The sequence below is a fragment of the Protopterus annectens genome, chromosome 3.part1, assembly GCF_019279795.1.
Source record: "Protopterus annectens isolate FY-2018-M chromosome 3.part1, PAN1.0, whole genome shotgun sequence".
Lineage (NCBI taxonomy): Eukaryota > Metazoa > Chordata > Ceratodontiformes > Protopteridae > Protopterus > Protopterus annectens.
Window position 1 is genome coordinate 1598402727 of NC_056732.1, and position 22255 is coordinate 1598424981.

At 36.0% G+C, this 22255-nt stretch overlaps 1 protein-coding gene across 3 annotated transcripts in view; it reads right to left on the bottom strand.

Annotated features, from left to right (window-relative positions):
• Positions 1-978: 978 nt before the first annotated feature.
• The window catches only part of LOC122798571 (progranulin-like), a 491843-nt gene continuing 470566 nt past the window's right edge, over positions 979-22255 (bottom strand). For all 3 annotated transcript variants that reach the window (XM_044067631.1, XM_044067630.1, XM_044067629.1), the window contains 2 exons: positions 13606-13863; positions 979-5399 (listed from right to left, as the gene is read on the bottom strand). In XM_044067631.1, coding sequence (XP_043923566.1) covers positions 5394-5399; positions 13606-13863 — 264 coding nt within the window. In that variant the 3' untranslated portion in view covers positions 979-5393. The remainder of the gene's footprint in view (positions 5400-13605; positions 13864-22255) is intronic.

Below are 22255 nucleotides of genomic sequence, written 5' to 3' on the forward strand. Positions count from 1 at the left end.
AAGGTACTTTTGAAGTACTGAGATAACAGGGTAAACAAAGAGCTGCATGCACATTATTAATGTAAGAATTCAGAGTGGGAAGGCATGCTTATAATTAATAGAGGTTAAACTGAAATTAGACACAGGTGCAGAATATAAATATGTGAAGCTAGTTTTGAAGTAATAATCTAAAAGGCTAGAAAGGAGAGCTGCATGCACATTATTAACATAGTCATGTTACCAGATAGAACTAGAGTGACAAATGGTACTGACATATCAATATAAAACTGTGCAAGTTCCTTTATGAACTGTAATAAGCTAATTTCCCTAATATTTTGGGTCATTTGGCTTGTGAAAAGCTAGGAATTAGGAAATAAATTTATAGTGTGAAATGAGAGAATACATATGGGTAAAAATAGTCACTATGTAATAGAGTAATCTTAAACCAATATCATGGCATAACAATGACATACATGATGATTGTTCTCATTTTATTACAGGCTTAATGCCAAAGGAATGTAATAGACATATATTCTCAGCTTTTGGACTACTCTGAATGAAGCATTTAAGAATTTTCTGCAACATTTTTAGCTGCTGAACTACTGTACATATGTAAGTACTAGGCTAGCTGTTCTTGTGGGCCTTTTTAAACTTAGTCAATTTCCCTTCCAAAGGTAGAAATCAAACCCTGTATCTTGTGTCTGTGAGGTAAGCACTTTAACTATTATGCCAACCCCCAAGAGAGCTTAGTAATTGTGACAGGTACTTAAAAAAAACAACTTGTTAGGAATGATGGCATTCTTAGGGGTGTTATCAAGGGTAGGTGAGTCACACACAATGGCTGAAACGTGTAACCAAACCAGATGTCGATCAGGCACTTTAAATATATGGTCTCAACAAAGCAGTGACAAAGTATGTTGTAGGAGCACTTAAACACCAGCACTTAAAACAATCTTTAAAATGTGTAAGCCTGAAAAATGACACCACCAGCTTCACCAATAATAATAAAAAAAAACCTTTATTCCATGAAGTAAAACCAGAACAAAGCACTTTCATCCTGTGTTGTTCAGGACTTTATCAGCTTTATTTCCTGTTTACCTAGCCATGATAATGATATCACCTATATTCCTTAAATTTGTACTTCTATCAATCAAATCTCATCAGCTGCATACATTCATTTGATTTATTTATTTAAATTACAACCTACTAGTGACAAAGCAAATTCAAAAATACCTAATACAATAAAGTACAAAATTCAGAGCAAATGCAAAATGTATTTACAGACAAACATTTCAATTTGCCACAAAGGAAGACTAATGCATATGCAGATAAAAGAGGTTTGGCTGAGACACTGAGACCATATAAAATAATGAGGATCAGGATAGTTTTTTGTCAAGAATATCAAACAAATCAAAGTGAGACAGGCATCCAGTAGACAGGTTATTTACATTAGAAATAGGGTCTAAATGTGAGGGAAAACAGTGAGGAAGATGAGGCATAGGAAGAAATTTGGCAGGAAGAAATGTCAACAGGCGTTATACATGGAGTATGTTGCTTTGTGGCTTTTTGTAGGGTATCTTTACTCTGGAACTTTTTACAAAACATTCTAACTAAGCTCAGACAAAGCACATCAGTATAAGATTAAATATGAACAATAGTTGTATTAACAGTAAAAAGAATAGGTTCAATTTAGCGCTACACTGGCAAAATTGTCAGTAAGTAGCTAAGATTTGATCTTTGCTCTAAGAAATAACCTGAGTTCACTGATAAAAGTGAGAAGGATGGTTATAGACAAATGTGTTAAATTTCTCTACTACTTGGGCTAGAGGATATAGAAGGTGAAGATGAGTCTGTATGAGGCAAATAGAAACCAATTTTTGGAGGACTTGATGAGGGTAGATTAATAATAGATTTGGCAAGAGTATGGGGGGGATATGACAACTTAAAACAGTGATTAAGGAATTGGGGTTTGTTGATAAGCCAGCGCAATCTATATGCAGAGTGAAGGATGGCCGGGAATCATAAACTGAAGTAAAAGACAAAAAAGCTCAATGGCTTACAAACCTTGGTCTGTTCAGAGAAGCAAGATGCAAATCTCCAAAAAAATGCTGTATAATAGATAGGACTGTTAAAAACCTCTTTAATAAAAAAATGTTTAAAATAAGATAAATTCTTTAATTTTGTTTCACAACAAAACTTCATCAGATAAATTCAAGGAAGAAGGGCCAAGAATTTATGTAAGATATCACTCCTCAACAGTCAATCAAAGTGTCAGAATTGAGCTGGTGCCCCTTAAAGGCAGACTTGCATTATCTTATTAAAGCCTTTAATTTTTTTTTCAAGAAATAGAAGAAGAGAAGTATTTTGGCAGCTGGTGTTTCAAGCTGATGTTTGGCCAGGCATTCATGAATGTATTTCTATTTCCAGTCTGTTAAAATGAAAGGTTTAAGAAAATAATGCAAGTCTGCCTTTAAGGGTGTGCTAGCTCAATGCTAACACTTTGGCTGTTGAGGAGTGATATCTTACATAAATTCTTGGCCCTACTTCCTTGGATTTATCAGATAATGTTTTGTAGGGAAACAAAATGAAATAACTTATTTTTAAAAAAAAATACTAAAGAAGTGTTTGATGGTCCTGTCTATTATACAGCATTTCTTTTGAGATTTGCATCTTGTTGTTCTGAATAGACCAAGGTTTGTAAGCCACTGAGCTTTTATGGTTTTTACTTCAGTTTGTGGTTTTGTTGCTTTTTTAGCTTATGACTGGGAATCAGTTAACTTTATTCCTTTAGGTACAGTGATGTTACTGAAGCACAACATGGATAGACAAGATTCATATGAATAGAATGCTGAAGTAGAAGAAAAAGCAATAACAGAGAGTTCATACTATATGTAAAACTTCAAATGCTATTTTCCTTAGATGGTTATTTATCAAGGGTGGTTGTGAAACAGGGTAGAAGAATTGTGCTGCGTGGACTATATTTACTACCTGACAATAATGTAAGGCACAAGGCTGTAGACCCATTAGGATATACTAGTGAAACTTATGCAGGAAATTCTAACAAAAAGTCTATTTGAAAGTATGTGTGCTGTTTTGTGCACCGACTTTCAGCAATACTGATTCACAGAGGAAAGATAATGTGTTATAAAATTAAATGACAGATGCCTTGTATCATAGTATTTCAATGAATATGATATACATAGGTATAGGTAAGCCATTCACCTAGGTACTTCATTAATATACTCACTGACATCATGTTTAAATAATTCAGTATATAATGAAGGGGGTGCCTGCATGGCTGACTTATAGATGAATCAGGGTGGAGTTGAAGAAACATGTTTTGACAATGTCACTGTTGATGGTGGTAGGCCTCAGGGGGCCACTCATTGTGACATTCATTGATTTATTTTGTTTGCCTTCTTGTATGCATTTTTTAACTCATCACAAAATCTTACACATAAGATTGTGGCTATTTAACTGAGAGTGACTCATTCTCCAGCACCACGCAAGATTTTTTTCCCAAGAAATGACTTCACTGTATTTCATTGATCAGATTAAATATCTCACTTAGCTTGCATTTTGCTTGCAATTATCTTTCTGAAGGTACCAACACATCTCCACGTTTCATTCTAACATGGCTTACGTTTAACAGTAAGTATGGGCTTCAGATCTAAAAGAAGCATATGCAGCTCTCAATTATCTGCATAGAATAATCTAGAATAAACTATCATACCATATTTTGTTTGATATTTTTGTAGACATGTTGAAATAAATTGGACCCATTTGTGGCTGAAGAAAAAACAATGAAGCAACAATAAGACAGCTGGTAGTCTTTTAAGAACTTCTGCCTGAAGGGTTGCTTGAAACTAGAAACTTCATACTATGGGCTAAATGTAAAAGTGTCAGGAAAACATTGGAAATTACACTGGTGGGGAAATAGAAATAGCCAAAACAATATTGGCTGAAAACCATGCAATCTGACAGACTGATAACTAATGCTCTCATTCTGGAATATGTCAGCAGAGGCAGTGGGATTGAAACATGTCATAACAATAGACATGGATGAATAAAGGAGGCAATATGCAAGACAAATTGCAGGATGGAGAAGTCAACAGAAGTCCTATATTTTGAACATGTTGATGATAACACCAAACAGGCATACCCAGTAACTAGCATTCTCTGTACTTTATAAGAGGGTTATATCCTCACCTGTTTTACAATTTCAGGCTAAAACAATATTAAAAGGCATTTATGTTTGTATGTCATTTGATACAGAAAGGACGTTTAAAATAGAAGGGATAATGGTAAGGGAAACATATAGCTGAGTTCAGCAATGCATACACAACAGATTTAATAATGGCTACAATTAATGGTTTAATAAAAGGAGTATTACAAAATGTTTTATATGAAAATGCATGAGATACGTGAGCATGACTGGGATTTGTGACGTGGTTAGATTATCAAAGTATGAAATAATATTAGAGTTAAAATATGAGGTCAGAAAAACATCGAAGAATATTATTAGCACAGAGACTAAAACAGAAACAGACTGCATGAAGCAAGCAGATCACAAAGGGTAAGACTGGAGCATGCAACATCCAGAAATGATATACTATACGCAGTAGGATTCAATAACTGCAAATGCATTCAATAAAGTGGATATGATCAGAAAATGCAAGATACTGATAAAGCTTGTGGCAGAACAGAACATGATATGTTTGTTTAAAGATATAACAATTAGTGAAAGAAAATGAAATTACACTGTACAGTAAAATAAAATAAATGATTCTGAAAAGCAGTAGATTGAAACTGGGCAACTGCATGTCCTGAATGTCAACCTGGTTAAACTGTTTTTGAAAATGTTATATAAACCTGCTTAAATCAAAAGCACCAACAAGAACACTGTTAACTTACATGATCTGTCACGAGGTATCAGTGAGTAGTACAGTGCAGGTATATACACTTTATTAACCAAACTCAAATATTGTTCACTTTTAGAATGCTTTGCCTATGCAAATTAACATTTACAATCTTTTGTTTCTGTAACCTATTGCCAGTTTAATTACTGTTATGGCATACTGCAACCAGATAACTCAAACATAATTGCACAGTTCTTTGTGTTATATTTTAAATTTGAATGCTTTGTGCAAATATTTAATAATTGCTACATTTCATTCTTATCCTACAATATATATTCCTCATCTGTTTATATGTTTGTTGTAAAGAAAATGGGAAATAATTTATTCTGAGAAATGTCGCTCATTGCTGTATTATTCATTTTAATTATAGTGGTAATCACAGCATTTATTATGGCATGTTTCTATACAGTAGATGCTGATTCTGAAGACAATGTGTCTTGCAGTCCAATTCTTGATGACCAAAACTGTACTGAAAAATGTTTCTTCTGTTCTTCTTTAGTTCTGTAAAAACAAAATTTACAGTTTTGATTAAAAGAGAAAAGTTATATTAAAATAGCTAGCAGCAATAAATTTCATACAGAATAAATTATATATCTATCTGTATCAACATCTATATGTATTTCTATATCTAATCTATATTTATATCTAGTACCTATCTCTATCTCTCTGTATTTAATCTATCTATATGGGCATAGTAGCAACTGTCAAATGGCTGATATATTGACATTACTAACATTGACACTCTTTTGTGCATAGTCATGGGGTATTTCTCAGAATACGTAGATTGAAAATATTAAAAATAATAAAAAAGTAGTGTTTTCCCAGGGGGACAAGCCCTCCTGCACTCCACTTGCTAATTATTTATTGCAACTCTGAGATCGTACAGTCCCCAGGGGATTGACTGATCTTGGACAACTGTCCACCATCTGTTCTGTTGACCGAAGCATGTCTAAAAAAACAAAGGCGGATTTTAGCTTAAATGAACTAATACTACATAAACTATATATACATATATAAGTTAATTTAAACTTCAGTCGATCAGTAAGGAAAATGTCAAAAGCAAAAAAAAACAACTAATATGTATACCCTGAGGCATAACCTCGGACCATGCAAAACAAAACTTCTGTTAACTAATGAAAAGAAATTGGTCTTATTTTTTCAATTTGCTTTTCCATGCTGTCTTTCAGAACACCCTAACTATCTGAGACTGTACAGTATAATAAATGCAGGGAAGATAAGAAAATTAAGCTAGGCATCTGAGGGCAGTTAGGCACCCCACACACCATGGTTTGTTTGATACTCTGAGGTTATTTTAAAGCTTTTTGATCCAATAATGCCCTGAATAAAAATCATGAGTAAGGAAAGAAATACAAATGTTTTATTTAATTTTATTTTTTCTTTCAAGGAAGAAGTAAGTTGGGCCAGATTTCAAATGAGTTGCTTTCAGTGTAAGTCTGCCCTGATTATGAAAGATGTGCTCTCAGTGTAAGTGATTTCCTTCAGTGTAAGGTCTATCTATAAACAGTCTTACTATGAGGACCAGATTACAAAACACCTGCTCTCAGTACAAGTGGTCACTTACACTGAGAGCAAGTCTTATGGGATTGGGGTTGTTGTGTCCATGGCTTAATATTCAAAGCTGATGAAGTAACAATTCCCAACAAACTGAGAAGACAAATGCTTGCAAGGATATGTACATCATATCCAGGAAAAGTGTTGTGCCTTCAATGCCCCACCCCCCAAAAAAAAGTAATCTTCTGTGCATCCCTCGAGAGTTATATTAGGATGTTAGTGATGGCACAAATGGCCACAGTCATATTTCATATGGCTGCAGTCATACATATAAACAGAATACCTCTTCACTCCTATCCCCAAAACAGAGAAACCTTCTGTGTTTTCCTCTGATGCCAGACTTAGATCACAATGAAAGAACAAATAGAGTACTAATAAATAGACTATTACAGATTTATTTAGTGACTATTTTGTGGACTTTTCCTTCCAAAAGAACTTAAAATCAACTCAGAAGGCTTCTCCTAATTCTGAGCTAGGATATCCTTATATTTCTTTGGTTGTTGTGAAGAATGCTTTATTTAAAATTAAAGGAAATTATTCAATGGGTCCAGATCTTATTCCAGATAAATTAGAGCAAGAAATGTCCAACTACACAACATTACCTCTATTAAGGATCCTTAATTAGTCTGCTCTTTCATGGTCTGGTCTTAAATGGTTGAAAAAAAATCATACATTGTTCCCATTTCTAAGGGTGGTGACAGGCATTAAGTGTCAAGCCATAACATTTTGAGAGATGCTTATTGCAATATTTAGTGAGAGAAAATAACTGTGGCATACAAATTGATGACAGTTTGGATTTATCAAAGGTAGAGCCACATTAAAATGTCAATCCAAATTTTATGAGAAATAAGTTTTTGAGAGATGAAAGGAAGACTTGTTTGGTAATTTACCTGGAGTTCATCAAAACTTCTGACTCCTTTGATCCAGAACAAACAATTGAATGTGTGCTGTGATTAAATATAAATACCTACTGTATATCTCAATTTGCGTAATAAACTGGTTAACAGAATGGGAGCAATGTATTAAATTTAAAGGTTGCACTTCTAGTTAGGGGTCCCAGACGGGTCATTTTTTTGGCCTATGTTGTTTAATGTGATGTTTGCCAGTTTGCTGAGATCAGAAATATTAAGGCTGTCAATGATTCAAAGATGTATTTAAATAAACTCCATTTATGGGCAACTGGAATAGGTCTCAAGTTTAATTACAAAAAATACAAGGTTTTGCAGTTTGGACACCACAAAAAATTGAAGTTAGAAATAGGTGGTCAAGAACTTGAAGTGTAAAACAGATTAGGATGATCATTGTTAACAATTAATATTTCAAGTTCCATATACAGGACATCAAAGTTAGAGCAATGAGAAAGATTGGATTAATCTTTGGTACTATGGATTCAAGTAACCCAAATGTCTTTAAGGCATTATTTATAAAATGAATAAGTCCAGTTATTGAGAATAATTTAACCTTATACACATCAATGGCAGATATTTTAATTATCTAATCAATACAAAGCAGATATAATAACAGAATTAGAGTTATTAAAAAAAAAAGTTTGAAGAAAGATCAAAACTTCTGAATCTTTAAAGCATTGTTTATAAGTCAGTAAGAATTCATTTGCGCCTAACATTCAGGGTTTCTACAGAAGTGTTAAGGGAAAATTTCTGTCTTATATTAAAAGATGAACTTGTAGGAATGAAAAAAAGAACATTTTGTTCAGAACAAAAATTAACATATTTTAAAAAAAGCAATGTTTTTATTACCAAAGTATGCCAAGCTTGTGGAGCATTCTTCCCCTAAGAATTAGGGAATTGGAAACCTTGAAAATGTTTAAAGTCAACTAGACAATTATATTGGAAAGAATATGTACACATCACATATATAATATGCAGGAGATTGACATCTTAATGGTCTAGTCTACCAGTGATGGCAAGGAATTAACTACGTAACTATGCAACACAGTAGCATATTTCATACTGCTGCTATCAGATATACATAAGCAACATGCCTCCTTATTGTTATCCCCAAAAAGATATCCACCTGTATCCAAAAGTGTTAGACATTTAATTGGTGAGGAAAGTGAGAAAAAATTACAATCACGATAATGTATTCCAACTTCCAACGTGTTACTACCAGACATCTTACTGCCCCAAGTGAAGTTACAGTGACCTTTGTGTATCTCAGACGTTTGTGAATAATGTTAACAAAATAATGACCACATTATCCTCAGCTGAAAATCAAGCTTTAAAAACTACTTGTGTACACCTCTGTGGTTTGTGAGGAAATTTAAAGAAATAATGACAACACTGACCCCAGTAGCTCCCACATAAACTACAGCAACTCTTTGTGCACACTTCTGAGGTTTGATTGTGAGGTAAATTAAGAAATAATTTGAACACCACCCCCAAACCACACAAAAACTAGCAACACTGACCTTCTGTACATATCTCAGAGTAGGAACGGTTTTAGACTAGGTGGAGTTCATGACAGATTTCAGTGCTAAGCAAATGTTAAAATGCACAAACAGCAAGATATACTCTGATGCATTTTTAGGCCTTAGTTTTGAAACAGCATGACTTGCTAACAGATTTTTTTAACTGTTATGCAGAAGATTTACATCTTGCTGAGCAATATGGTGCACGTCCATATGTACAAACTGGGATATTAATATACAAACACACATGTGCACACACATGCACACACACATCTATATCTTCTATATCTCTATCTATCTATCACTATATATAACTATATATATATATATATATATATATATATATATATATATATATATATAGGGTAGCTACAGTGGTGCAGCTGTTAGTGTTGTCACCGCACAGCAAGAAGTTCTCTGGTTCGATTCTCAGCTGAGGTGCCTTCTGTGTAAAGTCTGCATGTCTTCCCTGTGATCACGTGGGTTTCCTCCAGGTGCTCCTGTTTCCTCCCACATTGCAAAGACATGCAGTAAGTGGATTGGACACTCTAAATTGGCCATGGGCGTGAGTGTATGTGTAAGTGAGTGGTATGGATGAACTACTATGGTGGGACTAGCCACCCGGTGGTGTAAACCTTGGCTCAAGATGATAGTCACTGTTGAAGTGACACCCTGACCCCATGTTGAAAAATGGGAAAAGGGGTTGAGGATGCGTGGATATCTATCTTTATCTATATATCTATATCTATATATATATATATATATATATATCTCTATATATCTATATCTATATATATAGGGTCTATATCATATTGTCGAAGTATGTAAAGTTCGAACCACTAAAGTTCGAACTTCAATACGAAACCCAGGTACTAAATGTGGACACAACTTTAATGAAGCGCTTTTCGTCCAAACAATTTGTTGAACTTCTTCAGATACCTGAAGAAGACCAACAAATTGTTTGGACAAAAAGCGCTTCATTAAAATTGTGTCCACATTTAGTACCTGGGTTTCATTTTTTCTGCTTGTAAGTTTATCAAGTGTGACATTATTTTGTAGATCGAACCTTCAATACTTCGAATGTAAAAAAAAAACATTTTCAACCCAAAACAAAAAAGAAAACATTCTATGCAGGGGGGACAAGCCTCCCTGCACCACCCACACCCCCCGCTACTTAAATATACCAACTCTGAGATCGCACTATAGTGCAGTAAAGGGAAATCTTCCCTTCCCGCACTCTATGGCGATCTCCGTTATATGATTCGAGGATTTAAAACTTCCATCATTAAAGTTCAAACTTTAGTGATTCGAAGTTTTAAAACTTTGACAATATGATATAGACCCATATATATATATATATATATATATATATATATATATATATATATATATATATATATATATATATATATCTATATAGGTCGACAGTGGGAACACTGACACCGGAAGATCGACAACGGAGATGATCGAAAGTTGAGGATCCCAATGCTGAGAACACCGACATGTTAAGGTAAGTGTGTGAGAGGGACGGACGTTAGGGTCAGGGTGTGGGTAAGGTAAGTGCGTGTTAGTGATAGACGTTAGGGTAGGGTGCGTGTCAGGTAAGTGTGCGATAGTGATGAACTTTAGGTTTAGGGGCGGGTTATGTGAGTTAGGGTTAGGGTGCGGGTAAGGTAAGTGTGCGATAGTGATACCCTTGAGGGTTAGGGGCAGATTAAATGAGTTAGGGTTAGGGTGCAGGTAAGGTAAGTGTGCGATAGTGACAGACTTAAGGGTTAGGGGAGGATTAAGTGAGTTAGGGTTAGGGTGCGGGTAAGGTAAGTGTGCGATAGTGACGGACCTTAGGGTTTGGGTTAAGATTAGTGCATAGATAGTTGTGTATGTAAGGTTTAGTGTAGGTTTGTAAGGTTTTTGGTGTGCTTGTGTTGTGTGTGTATTTTTCGGGAAAGGTATTTGTTTTGTTGATTGTCGGGATTGTGGTTTGTCGGGCATGTGAAGTTTCATGTTTTTGAACTTTCAGTTTCTTTCGGTTTTGTCATATTGGTTATTTCGTTGGCAGTGTTTTGGTGTGTCAGGTAGACCCATACATATATTTATATATATATATATATATATATATATATATATATATATATATATATATATATATATATATATATATACTGACACAGCCTTATGCTTAAAAGCGCTCGATGGCCACAGCAGAAGAGCAGTAGGAAACCCTAGTATAATGCTTTACTTAGACTACTTTGTTTTGTTTTTAAGTCTGAATGAAGTGCCTACTGACTTCTTGGGTGGCCGCTCATCACGTGGCAGTAGTTTGTGTGCTATGACTTTTTTCCTAACTTTTGTAGTATATGGAAGCAGCTAACGCTCTGTGCACTGCAAAGAATTATGTATGACTGGGCGTTTCTGATCATAATCAAGGAGGTTATGCATTCTAAACATGGATACCAAATTCACCTCTTGACCTTATCCTTTGACAAGATGAATTTCTTGACATCCACGTCTTCAACACATAACCTCCTGGTTATGATCTGAGAGCTGATCAAAGCCCTCTGTGTTCACATAAATAGTAGCCACACATTAACATATTCTAACTTGTTTCACAAAATCACATTAGTATTGCAAATGTAGAATAGTGAGCAAAGAACAGCAATTGTAATATTGTTCTTAATACTTAGAAAAATGCTAAAATAACAAGGTTTGCATTAGCATTCACTTTCTGAAGTATATGAATTGAAAGTCAGATGACTGTCATTATTTAGCAGCTTCAGCTCTCATTGATTTACCAGAAAACCACTAATTTTACAAGAAACAAACCACAACTATGAATCAAAATCAGTGATGTTCAGCAGAATCAAGGAGAGGTGATAGGTACTTCAGTTACAGCTGTCAACCTGTGAGTGAAAGAATCAGAGACAAAGCCAAAAACAATAGGTGGGATGAAGTGCAAAATGAAGGACAGATCTAAAACATTCCTCTTACATACATACATAGAATATTGTCTGAAAAGCATGTTTTGCATTTGAATGCATTTTCTAAAGGATAAGGAGTTAGAAACTAAAATGTCTGTCATTATTTATTGATTGAAATTTTTGACAGTTTGCAAAGAAACTACAAATTTTATAATGAATAAACAGATAAAAAAATATATGGCAAAATCAGGGATACACGAGAGGTATGAGTCTCACATAAACAGATGGACAGACAGACACGACCCCCCCCCAACACACATACATATATAAAAACGCACAGAAGCATACATAATATACTTTACCTAGTGGAACAATGTCAACAATGGCATGAGATCTACTGTGAGCTGTAATTTCCTGAATGAGCATGCTTATATACTGGTGTGTGAATAACAAGGAAGTCCTGAATTCATATTTAAAGTAACATGGCACAGTTATCATGCACTGGGCTGTATTTGATTATTAGTTTTAAACTGTATGCAGACTGATCCTATCTTTCTGCTGAACATGCTGAGGGTTGTATGCAATGCTTTAGTATGCAGGATTGTGTCCAGTTGGATGCTTGTTGGACATTACATATATACAACATTGTTTTGCTTATTACATCTGATATCATTTAAATGTTCAGTAATATGCAGGTTCAACATCCTAGAAGTTTTATCAATTTAAAAAGCAGCACACAAACATATGATTAAATATATAACTCATTCAATATGACAGGTTATACATTGGTGTATGGTTAGAATTTGGAGGTGCTGATGGAAGTAAATTCACTTTTTTTAATATACTGGAAGTAAGAGTAATAAATTTAGTCATTGCTGTGCTTGTATGAATTGATTCATGCTGATGGTTTGCTTTGCAAAGGCCAAAGCACTGTCCTAATGTATTTCATCCATTCATAAACACATTTACAAGTATCTGTTAACAAGCTGGCCAGATCATTGTCTGTCAACAAGCTGTCCCAATGCCTAACCATTACATCCCTTATTTGTTGGATATTATTACCAAAGCTGACAAAAAATGCCAGATCAACTCCATTGTTCTGAACTGGATCTTTATTGCACAGATCAGTGCAGCTCTGGTAATATCCTCTCCATTATAATCTCTGTGTAGAAAATTATGTGTCTGATCCTTAGAGCATTGTTCAAAATCATTTGGAGCAAATACTTTTCACCATCAAATACTGTGACTTTGGAATGCTATATATAAAATGCATTGGATTTTAATAGAAGACAATACATTTGTGCTCTTGGTCATAGGGGAAGAAAACTCATCTGTTACGGCTGCATATAAAATTATAGCATTTATAAATTGGGCCATGTAAGTAAACATATGGAATTCATCTGATCTCCAGAAGCAGAGTGTCATACCCAAGCACAGATAGTTCATGATGATGGGGAAAATTGCATAAATGCATCCCATACTGACCACAGCAGGGGCTATTTTAGAGATATTTTAATACTGAGGAATATTTTGTTTATGTAAAATTAAAGCAGCTGGACTAACCGGGGTCACTGTTACAGTGTTTAGAAATATTGCCATCTCTGTTACAGTAATATTTGAAAGACATACATTGCATAAATGTGGTCCATATGTATAAATACTACATCTGTATAGGACAGGGGCTTTGCCCTTTTGTCAAACACTGGTATATGTTATAATTTTAAGGGGCAGTTATAGGCTAAGGTAATTGTTTATATGGTGTATTTTTAGAATTAAACAGCATAGTTACCTCAAGAGAACAGCAATCCCACTCTCCGTTTGAATGTCTACAGCATGTGGTGCCTTTAGAACAATAATGCTGGTCATCACAATGCATGACGGAACTCTGATCTTCAGAAATGGAAGGTGACAATTCAGCATCAACCAGAGCAGGTAACTTCTCAACTGACGGGATAATGTCACCATATGGATGTACACAGCCGGTTGAAGTACTAGTGCAGACATAGCCATGGGGGCAACAGTGGATACCATCTGGGCAACAAGAAGCCTAAAACATGGAATATTTAAAATTGTTAGCATAACATATCATCTTCATCTTCACCATCATCATTATATTCGTCTTCAATGATATGCAGTTAATGATTACACTTATAATAAAGACTGAAAACTGATTTGATAGTACACTTTAAGAATGATACTAGTGAGCTAGGTTTGAGCATAGTTATTAGTGCACCCTGGGTTTAAAATGCACATCCCTTACCTATATAGCTTGTATATATAAATATTTTGTAATCAAACTAGCCTTCATGGACAATGCATGAAAACAAATATTTTATAATGTAATTTAATGGTCAATGAACTTGACTTCCGTATAGGCAAAACTGAATGTTTTTTTATTAAAGAAAGAACTGTGAAATAATTAAAGCTCTAAGGCACCATGGATTCACAGTAAGATGAAGCGGAAATAAGTTCAATCAGTTTATGTGAATGGATAATTGATGTGTGGATGGGACAAAGGAGGTGATCTCTGAGTTTTGTTTCAGTGACACCTTTAATTCTATTCTTTAGACTTTTGCATTAAATGGATAGTAAAAACTTAAAGGTATGGGACCACAGACTAATGTATACAATTAGAAAATGAATTTCAAAATACATGCTCTAGACAACAGAGAGTGACGGCTATGATATCCTGTGGTCAGTTTCTGGAATCCATCTAATTTCTCTACTGTTTGAAAAAAAATTCATTAATTAGGAAAATGACTTAGTCCTTCACAGATACTTTTCAGACATTACCTGGGTCATAGTGAAAATGGTAAATCTAATCTAGATAGACAGTTTAGAGTAGGCAATTAATTAACATGATTTTGGGAAGTTGGGTTCAAAAATAAGTAGCTAAAGGAACAAATACTGCACAGACACAGGGAATAGTGATCAGAACTTGAATTTCAGACTCTACAACTGTGTTAACAAAACTTATGCTAGCAACATTACAGAAGGTCTAAAAGGAGGAATGTTTAATTCTGCAGAAAAAGATTAATTAATGAATAGGTAAGTCTACAGAAAGTAAAAATGGACAAAGCAAAGCTGCAACACCGTTCTAGAATGCAGCAATAAAAATGGCTTCTGTTGCATGTGAACTTGCATTAGAGGTAGAGTGAAAATTCTAACTAAAGATGAAAATGTAAGGGAAGGAAAGAAAGAGAACGAACAAAGAATTTCTCCACTGCATTTTGAATATTTCACTATATGGTATCTATATTGCAGTAGATTCGTGATGGGGCACATATTTCTCAGGATGCAAATCATGTCAGCTAGCATTTGTAAATAAGAACGTGTTTCATACATGTGGTGCTGAGAACAGATAGCCACACTTAAATGCATTCTCTAGTAGCTCTCAAAATAAATCTAGTCTCATTATCATCGTACAAAATTTCAGCGGTTACTATGCATGACTGATCCTAATTAATCAGAGTATCACAAATGTTTATATGTGGACTGGAAGTGAATTTGCTGTACTGTCAGGACTGACTTTTGTGGTAAACTGTGAAGCAACTTCTGTTAACATGTAAGTGGCTGATTACCAGATTTAAATATTTGTGAAAACGGGGCAGGATAATGGCAGGTCACTTGAGTGAATGTGCCAGTAGATTGTCGATTGCCTGATGCATTGATAGATAGTGTTTATATTTTGACAGAGTTTAACAAAACATGGGTGTGCATAGGAAAAGTCCTACAATCCTGCACTCTTCTGAGATTTGTACTGCTGAAATTTTCCTAAATGAACTTATACATTTCAGGGAAAGTTTGGAGTGGCATTTGCAACAATGTGATATGTTCTTTCGTTCTTTATTATCTATTGCATATATTTTTGATAACAGACTTTGAAGGTCTCATCTTCTAGGCTTAGGGGGTCCTCTTGTATTTATGGTATAACGTTACGGTGACATAGACAGTCTTGGGGAGCCACTTTCAGAGAAACAGGTCAGCATAAATTATATTCATTTAGGATGTGCTAGATTTTGAGTGCCCTGTTTGTTAGAACTTGCCTTATTTTGATATGATGGCCATGGACCTGCACTTAAGGATTCCTCTGGTTTTACATTAAAAATGTACACCTGAACATGATTACCTCCTGCTGCTTCACTTTCTTTTTTAGAAGTATTATAAGGAGCTTGGTAGCGTTGTTGCCTCACAGCAAGAGGTTCTCTCGTTTGATTCTCGGCTTGGGTTGGGAGTGCCTTCTGTGTGGAGTCTGCATGTCCTCCCTGCGGTCGAGTGGGCATTCAAAAGACATGCGTGAATGGGCATGCCTTCGTTGAAGGTTGGGCATCGGGCTGGCAACTTGACACCATAAAAAACAACTGCCAATCATTAGCGGACCGGAGTTCCGCTGTGGCGACCCCTAACCGGGAAAAGCCGAAAGACAAACAACAACAACAACAAGGAGCTTAGTGCACGTTTTCTGGAGACAGGAGTGGAACAGTTATTGTAGTAGTTAAGGCTGATTTATGTTTATTCACAGTTGTCTTGGAATTAAAGCATTTTAGGACAGACCCTTGGCATTGGATGATAGGTGCAGTGCTATGTAGCTGCTTTAGGCTGATGGGAACTTTATATAATCTACAAAGTAGCTGTTAAGTAAATGCAGAGAAAGCTTTAGCATGGTGTCCTCATGATGAATTCTGGCCTTGATTAGCTTGACACCAGCATTTCCTTTCATGTCATTCATGTCCAGTTTATGTACTAACTAAATAAACGTGTTATGATTGTAAATAAACATCCAATGGTTTTGTTAGTAAGAATACAGCAAAGCTGCATAATGTATAAAACTGTGTAACGTGCAACTCTGCTTTTCTGTAAAATTCAGCAGATATGGAAAACATAAAATATTGTAGAAAAATATGTGAATAAGACTGCATAGGAAAAAATAATTATTTTGTTGTAGAAATGCAGTTCACTGTGAAGTCTCAACTGTGAAAAAAAACAACAAAAACAGTAATTTTTCTTCTGTATGGGTATGGTAGCAGAAACACACACACACACACACACACACACACACACACACACACACACACACACACACATACACATATGATCACACAATGTTATAGTTAGCCAGGCTAAACCAGATCTCTCGTTAATTAAGACATTACATCACACAGCTGAGGTCAGTTGTTTAATTTGACTGACATGAAATTAAGACAGACTCTTATTTATTGAGGTAAAAATTTTGATTTGTTTGAAAGTATTGTGCTAATCGTTTGGTCTTCCATGTGTGTTCCTATAAACCTCCATCCCAGGGATCACATGGCATGACATTCTTTCTGTAAAGTCCCACCTCTTGCTTTGAAGACCCAGCTCATAGAAGCCATTTGACACAGACATCTGGTGCCTTAGATATATCTCATGGATGTTTTACCTCCCAAAAATAGTGAGCTTGGTCTGTTTTGCTTGTCTGTAGTATTTTGCACATTTTATTTGGTGGTAAGCAATAACTACTAATCCTTTTAGTCAGATTGTAGCTAGTGAATATTTAGCAGATTAATCTGTGCCTTTCGTATAAAGCTATCTGTCTAGTGCAAACTTTTACTTTGTATTCACCACACAAAAACCCGGTTGAACTGCCACCACCAGTCAAGATAGGAATAACGCACTATTATCTGAGTGCTTTTATTCCTGTTTCATTAAATTATAATGGAACTTCTTCAGAAAATAAATTAGACAAAGTGACCCCTATATATATATATATATATATATATATATATATATATATATATATATATATATATATATATATATATATATTAACCGCTATATCACCAGGTGGGCAGCAAACTGGCTCAGATAGAACCCACAGTGTGAAAGTAGCTGACTCCAAGTCTCCTGTTTGGTATCTAGTTCTCAGAAGTCCAGGCCAACACGAAGGGACTCTGGCTGACAAAGGTAGCAGACGATTGCAAGTTGGGAGCCATTATTAACTCCCCAAGTGATGTTGACATCCTATAGAAAAGCCTCACTGAGACCAACGACTGGTGTCAAAACCATGGCCTTAAGCTCAATACCAAAACATGTGTCGTCATCCCCTTTGGGAAAAACCCAGTTCCCATGAATTACCACATCAATGGTAGTCCACTGAACACAGAAGGTGTTATAAGAGATCTGGGAACACAGGTTGACAGCAACCTCTCTTTTGCCCACCACATTGCCACTTTGGTCAGAAAGTCCTTCTATGTGGCACATCTCATTACTAAGGTATTCTTAAAACCGAAAGTGTGATAAGACACCTCGAGACACAGGTGGACAATAGTCTCTCCTTTGATAACCACATTGCCACAGTAGTCAGGAAATCCTTCTATGTGGCACACCTCATCACAAAAGGGCTCTCCTCTAGAAAAAAGGAGGTCATTGTTCCTCTCTACTCATCCATCATCAGGCTCATTATAGAGCACAATGCCCCATTTGGCATGTATCTCACAAGACACCTACAACAATTGGAAAGGCAACAGAAATACCTCACTAAGAGGACTACTTGCCTCAAACAGATGCCATACGCAGACCGTCTCAAAAAACTCCAGCTCTACTCCATCGCACATTGCCTACTCAGAGGCAATCTCTGCCTAACATACAAAGCTATGTCAAACCCAGAGCTGTTGGACATGCTACACTTAAAGAAATCCCAATCTCTCCAAACCACATGCTCCAGGGATCTAAACCTTGTTACCACAATAAACAGAACATGCTGGAGGGTTAGATTCCTGTCCTAGAGACTTCCCATACTCTGGAACAAACTACCCATTCATGTCAAGCAAAGCTCCTTATTGGCTCTCTTTAAGAAAAATCTTGACGACTGGATGGGAAATAGAAAATTAACACCAGGGATCACTTCTGTGGCACTGCTTGACTGTCTTAACTCTGAGCTGAGTTATTAGTCTCTTTGTGGAGCTGAGGATTCTAGAAGTGATGTGTTTGTGTACGATTCTGGAGAGCCGGGACTTTATCAGGTTGATGAAGGGGTTTAGGATGAGTTAGGAATTGGAGAACCATGTTTCTACAGATAGGAAGGATTCCTGGATAACAAAAGTGAGTTGTTGTAGTGTGGGGCCAGAGCATACTAATGTAGAGTCATCTGCATATTGAATAAGAGATGCATGAGGAGTGGAAGTGTGAAGATGGTTAGTGAACCGAAAGAAGAGTAGAGGTCCAAGGATGGAGTCTTGTGGGACTCCTAAGGCCACAGGGCCATAAGTATAAAGGTGTTGTCACCACTGCACAGCCTGTTGATGTCCTGTTAAGTAGCTCTGGAACCAGGTGATGGAAGAACTACTGAGGTAGTGATTTACCATATCAAAGGCCTTAGACAAATCCAGAAATACAGCAGATACATATTGTCCTTGATTTCTAAAGTGGTTCACTGCATTAGTAAAGGCCATTAGAGCTGTGGTAGTGTTGTGAAATGGGAGAAAACCATGTTGCATATTTGATAGCAGTTTGTGTTTGTGAAGGCAGTCCATGAGAGAGAGAGAGAGAGACAGAGAGAGAAAAGGAAGCTATATTTTATTCTCTTTGTTTTTTGTTGACCAAAATTGGAATGGATCAAATGACTAGCTCCCATTTGTCACAGTTGATGCTAGAGGTATCATGAGATCATACCTCCAGTAGCCCCTCACACATTGTTTGCAGTGGTGAGGTATTGTAACTGGACTCATTCAGCTTGCAAAATAGTTGCTTCAACAGAAGTCTGTATACTTGCAATTACAAGATACATAAATACAGAGGTAGAAACTGCACAGCACTTTTTTATCTTTTAATCAGAATTTTAAGAAACAGGCAAAAATGAGCTCTGAACAGCACACCAAGATGTCAGTGGTAGAACTGGTGAAAAAGTGCAAAGCAATGGGACTTCCATTATATGCTGGCCTGAACAAGGATGATGTAATGAATACTTTGGCTACAGCTAGCAGTCAGCCCGCTGAACCTGGGGGTATCTTGGTAATGACTGTGATAGCAGAGTATGCATTACAGCAAATCAGTCCATCCCCAGATGATCTCAGAATGCAGACAGGGCTGATAAATTAAAACTGGAGCTAGAAGTAAAACTCTTCAAAGTAGGTGAAAGAATGAGATGGCAGGGAACATAGGGAAGGGGAAGAAAATAGCACCATGAAGTGACCTGACACAGAAGAGAAATAAGTTGAACAACTATATGAGAGGAACATGCAAACACAGTTCCAAAGGTACATAACTACTATGAATGAAAAACAATCCATGGAAGCCACCGCCAGTGCTAAATTATTTACCTCAGTATAAGGAAGTGGAGGGCTTTACTGACAAGGTGCAATTGGTGGGGATTTTAACCTACTTTCATCAAAGTTGTACATGCTTTAAGTAAAATGCCAGCTTATGAATCTGTAGATCATTTATGTATGTATGTATGTAGGTGTATATTATATGCATGTATGTATTTACATATGAACATATATGTAATGATGTTTTCACATACATATTTATCGATATTTTTATTTATTTCCGTATGTTAACTGGGTAGAAACACTGACCTAGATGGACCATTTTCATGTACGACTAGAGTGTAGCAATAAATTAATCAAGGATATCAGTGCTGAAATTAAAGTTATGAAGGTAAGTACAAAAAGGCAAAGTGGGAACTTCAACAATGCATGTGATTTGTACAACATTAAAAAATTTACGGTAGGATAGGATAAATTTACAGAATATTTACAATATTTACACTTATGCCTCAGAGGTGGTGTGGAAGGGGAAGGAAAGACGTAAAGCTTAAGGAAGAAACAAGGGGTTTAGCAAGAGATGATTTGCAGGACAAGTGTTTGAGGATGAGGAAAAGTGCTAATTAAAATTGCTATTGGTTAAGTAGCTATTGGATGATGCCATCAAGTTAAATATTGCTTATTAAATGTTTTAAAGTTTCTCCTAAAGTTTTCAGGGAAAAAAATAGATGAAAGACAGGGGACAGTGATGATACATACATTACAGAATGAAGTAGTTTTAATAGGTAGGTGAGTGGATGTCTAGTTACTACTTCTGAGATGTTGGTGGGTGTTATGATAAGGGAACATGTATTCAATGATGTTGGTGGATGTTATGATAAGGGAACATGTATTCAATGATGTTGGTGGGTGTTATGATAAGGGAACATGTATTCAATGATGTTGGTGGGTGTTATGATAAGGGAACATGTATTCAATGATGTTGGTGGGTGTTATGATAAGGGAACATGTATTCAATGATGTTGGTGGGTGTTATGATAAGGGAACATGTATTCAATGATGTTGGTGGGTGTTATGATAAGGGAACATGTATTCAATGATGTTGGTGGGTGTTATGATAAGGGAACATGTATTCAATGATGTTGGTGGGTGTTATGATAAGGGAACATGTATTCAATGATGTTGGTGGGTGTTATGATAAGGGAACATGTATTCAATGATGTTGGTGGGTGTTATGATAAGGGAACATGTATTCAATGATGTTGGTGGGTGCTATGATAAGGGAACATGTATTCAATGATGTTGGTGGGTGTTATGATAAGGGAACATGTATTCAATGATGTTGGTGGGTGTTATGATAAGGAACATGTATTCAATGATGTTGGTGGGTGTTATGATAAGGGAACATGTATTCAATGATGTTGGTGGGTGTTATGATAAGGGAACATGTATTCAATGATGTTGGTGGGTGTTATGATAAGGGAACATGTATTCAATGATGTTGGTGGGTGTTATGATAAGGAACATGTATTCAATGATGTTGGTGGGTGTTATGATAAGGGAACATGTATTCAATGATGTTGGTGGGTGTTATGATAAGGGAACATGTATTCAATGATGTTGGTGGGTGTTATGATAAGGGAACATGTATTCAATGATGTTGGTGGGTGTTATGATAAGGGAACATGTATTCAATGATGTTGGTGGGTGTTATGATAAGGGAACATGTATTCAATGATGTTGGTGGGTGTTATGATAAGGGAACATGTATTCAATGATGTTGGTGGGTGTTATGATAAGGAACATGTATTCAATGATGTTGGTGGGTGTTATGATAAGGGAACATGTATTCAATGATGTTGGTGGGTGTTATGATAAGGAACATGTATTCAATGATGTTGGTGGGTGTTATGATAAGGAACATGTATTCAATGATGTTGGTGGGTGTTATGATAAGGGAACATGTATTCAATGATGTTGGTGGGTGTTATGATAAGGGAACATGTATTCAATGATGTTGGTGGGTGTTATGATAAGGGAACATGTATTCAATGATGTTGGTGGGTGTTATGATAAGGGAACGTGTATTCAATACTTTGCCAAAGGAATCTGGTTGACAGACTGGAAATGCATAAATCTGAGGAGATGGGTAGAATGGGTGACCTCTATCTAGCCCGCAGGTTACCAAGGCAAAAG